This window comes from Piliocolobus tephrosceles, unplaced genomic scaffold, assembly GCF_002776525.5.
Source record: "Piliocolobus tephrosceles isolate RC106 unplaced genomic scaffold, ASM277652v3 unscaffolded_25786, whole genome shotgun sequence".
In the NCBI taxonomy this organism is placed as follows: Eukaryota; Metazoa; Chordata; class Mammalia; order Primates; family Cercopithecidae; genus Piliocolobus; species Piliocolobus tephrosceles.
Genome location: NW_022308516.1, coordinates 1,924 through 5,735, shown reverse-complemented (window position 1 = coordinate 5,735; position 3,812 = coordinate 1,924). Strand labels below are relative to the sequence as shown.

Here is a 3,812-nt window from a genome sequence, read left to right as displayed (position 1 = left end):
CGCATCAGGGTTGGCAGGAAGCTGCGGCTGATGAGCAGCTCCCAGAGTGGCGGGGCGGGGCGGGGCCTCCTCTTCTCCAGCTCCAGCACGCTCATCAGTCGTCCTCTTGCTGATTTCTCTTCTGCCAAAGAAAACCAAGGGGACATTAAAATAGCACATGCTCCTTGGGATATCTGCTCAGCAGGTGTAATTTTCCAGAGGTCTTGGCAAAGATGTGATTAAAAATTGTCATGGAAAACCATGCTTTAATTCATTAAACTAGTTTATCACTTTGACTCCTGAGCAAATTATCCTCAGGTACTTGAGTATTTTCTTCTCTTTCTTCCACACACACAGAAACTCCTACACAGAAATCCACACAGAAGTATAAATATTCACATTCCCTCTTAAGTAAAATCACCACCAGAGCAGAGACTTGCTCTCCGTGCAGCCCTCTAACAATATACACACTTTCTTCAAAGTTACAAGTATTTTGAAAAATGTTCAAAAGGCATATACAGCATAAAAACATTTTCTGTCACTCTAATCAATAAATCAGGCCTTCAGCTCCTATTTTATATTTAATTAGAAAATGATCTAACTCAGTAACTCGGCTCCATTCATAAGCATCAAAGTCTAGGTGATACAGGATTCCAATGAAATATTATATAAAAACCAATTTGAAGGTCTATTTGAAAAGACGGCCAGCATACTAAATGCACATAGACTTTACCAGCTTAAGGAAGTCTATTAGCTTGTGAGCATCCTCCCCTGTAGACAGGTCTACAAAGTCCTTGGGCAGCCGGTAACTCAAATAGGGGCTGGGCTGGACTGTCACTTCACTGTTTGTGCAACGGAAAGCTGGGGAATCCTGTACAAAGAAGAAAAAGGAGAAAGAATGTCAGTCATTTATTTTTAGGCCTATTCTCTGAACTAAAAAAGAACCTAGCAGAACAATTTCAACTCCATGTTTTCTTCTGTACCTGGTAAGGAGAAAGGAAGATTCTAAAGTTAAAATGAGTTGGGCACGGTAGCTCACGTCTGTAATTCCAGCTGGAGTGCAGTGGCTCACTGCAGCCTCGACCTCCTGGGCTCAGATGAACCTCGCACTTCAGCCTCCCAAGTAGCTGAGACTATAGGCATGCGCCACCACACCTAGCTGAGTTTTTTCAATTTTAGTACAGACAAGGTCTCAGTATGTTGCCCAGGCTGGTCTTGATCTCCTGAGCTGAACCAATCCTCCTGCCTTGGCCTCCCCAAGTGTTAAGATTACAGGCTCGGTGGGCTGCTGCACCCAGCCCAAAATATTTTTTCTCTTTTTTTTTTTTTTTTTTGAGGCAAAGTCTCGCTCTGCTCTCAGGCTGGAGTGCAGTGCTGGGGCGCGATCTCTGTTGCCCAGGTCTCTGTTGCTCACTGGAGCCTCTGCCTCCCGGGTGTAAGCGGTTCTCCCACTCCAGCTTCCTGAGTAGCTGCGACTACAGGCGTGCGTCACCACGTCCGGCCAATTTTTGTATTTTTAGTAGAGATGGGGATTTCACTATGTTGGCCAGGCTGATCTCAAACTCCTGACCTCAGGTGATCTGCCTGCCTTAGCCTCCCAAAGTGCTAGGATTACAGGCATGAACCACCATGCCTAGCTGCCAAAACTAATTTTTTTTTTTTTAGACGAAGTTTCACTCTTGTTGCCCAGGCTGGAGAGCAATGGAGTGATCTTGGCTCACCGCAACCTCCGCCTCCTGGGCTCCAGCGTTTCTCCTGCCTCAGCCTCCTGAGTAGCTGGGATTATAGGCCTGCACCACCACACCTGGCTAATTTTTGTACTTGTGGTAGAGACGGGGTTTTTCCATGTTGGTCAGGATGGTCTCGAACTCACAACCTCAGGTGATCCACCTGCCTCAGCCTCCCAAAGTACTGGGATTACAGGTGTAAGCCACTGCACCTGGCCGGTTTTTTTTTTGTTTTTTTTTTTTTGAGATGAAGTCGCACTCTGTCACCAGGCTGGAGTGCAATGGTGTGATCTTGGCTCATTGCTGCAACCTCCACCTTCCGGGTTCAAGTAACTCTCCTGCCTCAGCCTCCTAAGTAGCTGGGATTACAGGCACCTGCCACCATGTCCGGCTAATTTTTTGTATTTTTAGTAGAGACGGAGTTTCACCATGTTGGCCAGGCTGGTCTCGAACGCCTGACCTCAGGTGATCCACCAGTCTCGGCCTCCCAAAGCGCTGGGATCACAGGTGTGAGCCACTACGTCTGGCCCAAAACTATTTTTTAAAAGATATAAAATGCTCACAAGAGAACACTGTGAAAATCTCAGGACATGTAATTGCGTATGTAGTATGATCTCATTTATTTACAAAGGTCTATGTATGTGTTTAAATGCACATTATATACCAAAATATAAACACCGGTTCTCAAGGTGGTAGAGTCATAAGTGATTTTTAAATTTTCTTTAAGAATGAGCATGTTACTTTTATGGGCAGAAAACAGCACTACAAAGTTGTTTCAAGATTACAGTTTGGCTGTGAAGCTGGCAGGAAAGGAGAGAGTGGCTGGGTGAAGAAACCGGGTTGAACAATGTTTTGCTTTTTCTGGATGGGAGGTATCTGAACATGACTAAATCTGGACGGACAGAGTTGGTAGAGAGGAAGAACTGGAAAAAGAGCAGAGGGCAGCTGGAGAGCGAGGAGGACACAGTGTCCTGAGTGGGAGATCAGACTCAGGAAGGGATGGATGAGCTTGTAGGTGTGATGAGTAATCAACTGAGGGAATTCTCATCAGTGGGTTCCCTTTTCCTGGAAAGAGGATGTTAAATCGTCCGCTGAGAGGAAGGAAGGAACGATGGGAGATTGAGACACGTCAAGGCGTGAACGAGTCACCATGGAAATGGAGGAGAAAGCTGACGGGAACCCGCTGGTCTGCACATATGTAACTTCTCCGTCAGCCTCAGCAGCTGGGGCTGGGGTCACAAGGAACAGATCTGGGACCACGATTCCTCCAGGTTGGGTGTGACAGAAGCAGCTCAGAAAAGGAACTGAAAAAACGGATCAGATGATCCTGACTTCTGTACATAAAGTTAAGTGGTGCCCGCCTCTTTGACCACCACCACGGGGAAGTTAGCCACCAGGAAAGCTGTGTTACACTCTGCGCTTCGGAAGGGTCCTGGCCATCACCGCCTACCTGTGCATCTGAACAAGCAGTCAGTCAGTAGACTGAAAAGGTTTACGTTGTATCTATCTTAAAAATGCCTTACCTGCTCTTGAGCGTCTACTTCACTAAAATCGCCGTTTAAGTTGTTCTCAGATATCAGTTCTTCCCAGGTGAACAGCAGTGAATCTGTGACTTCGCCAAATGGATTAAAATCAATGAGCCACACCTTCCCCTGTAGCAAAGAGAGGGAAAAAACAAAAACAAACAGTCTGTACTCTGTCTTCTGAGAAAGAAACGTGTTTTTATTCTGAGACAGGCTCTCATGCTGTTGCCCAGGCTGCAGTGCAGTGGTGTGATCACGGCTCACTGCAGCCTCGACCTCCTGGGTTCAAAGGATCCTCCTGCCTCAGCCTCCTGAGTACCTGGGACTACAGGCATGCGCCACCACATGCAGCTAATTTTTGTGTTTTCTTAGAGGACAGGGTCTCATCATGTTGCCCAGGCTGGTTGTGAACTCTTGGGTTCAAGTGATCCTCTCACCTCAGCCTCCCAAAGTGCTGGGATTATAGACATGAGCCACATCACCCAGCCAGAAAGGTATTCTTCATATTATTGTAATCTTAAAAATCTCACTATTTCAAAAGATCATCCCTCTAGGTCGCATCTGAGAAAGGGCCACCTGTCTG

The 3,812-nt window shown here is 46.5% G+C and overlaps 1 protein-coding gene across 1 annotated transcript; it reads right to left on the bottom strand.

Annotated features, from left to right (window-relative positions):
• LOC111535002 (cell division cycle protein 123 homolog) lies at positions 1 to 3,512 on the bottom strand (the record flags this gene model as incomplete). Its single annotated transcript, XM_023201456.1, has 3 exons — positions 1 to 121; positions 713 to 850; positions 3,230 to 3,512. Coding segments are annotated over 3 exons (448 nt in total), but the record flags the coding sequence as incomplete, so codon positions are not given.
• Positions 3,513 to 3,812: the final 300 nt, after the last annotated feature.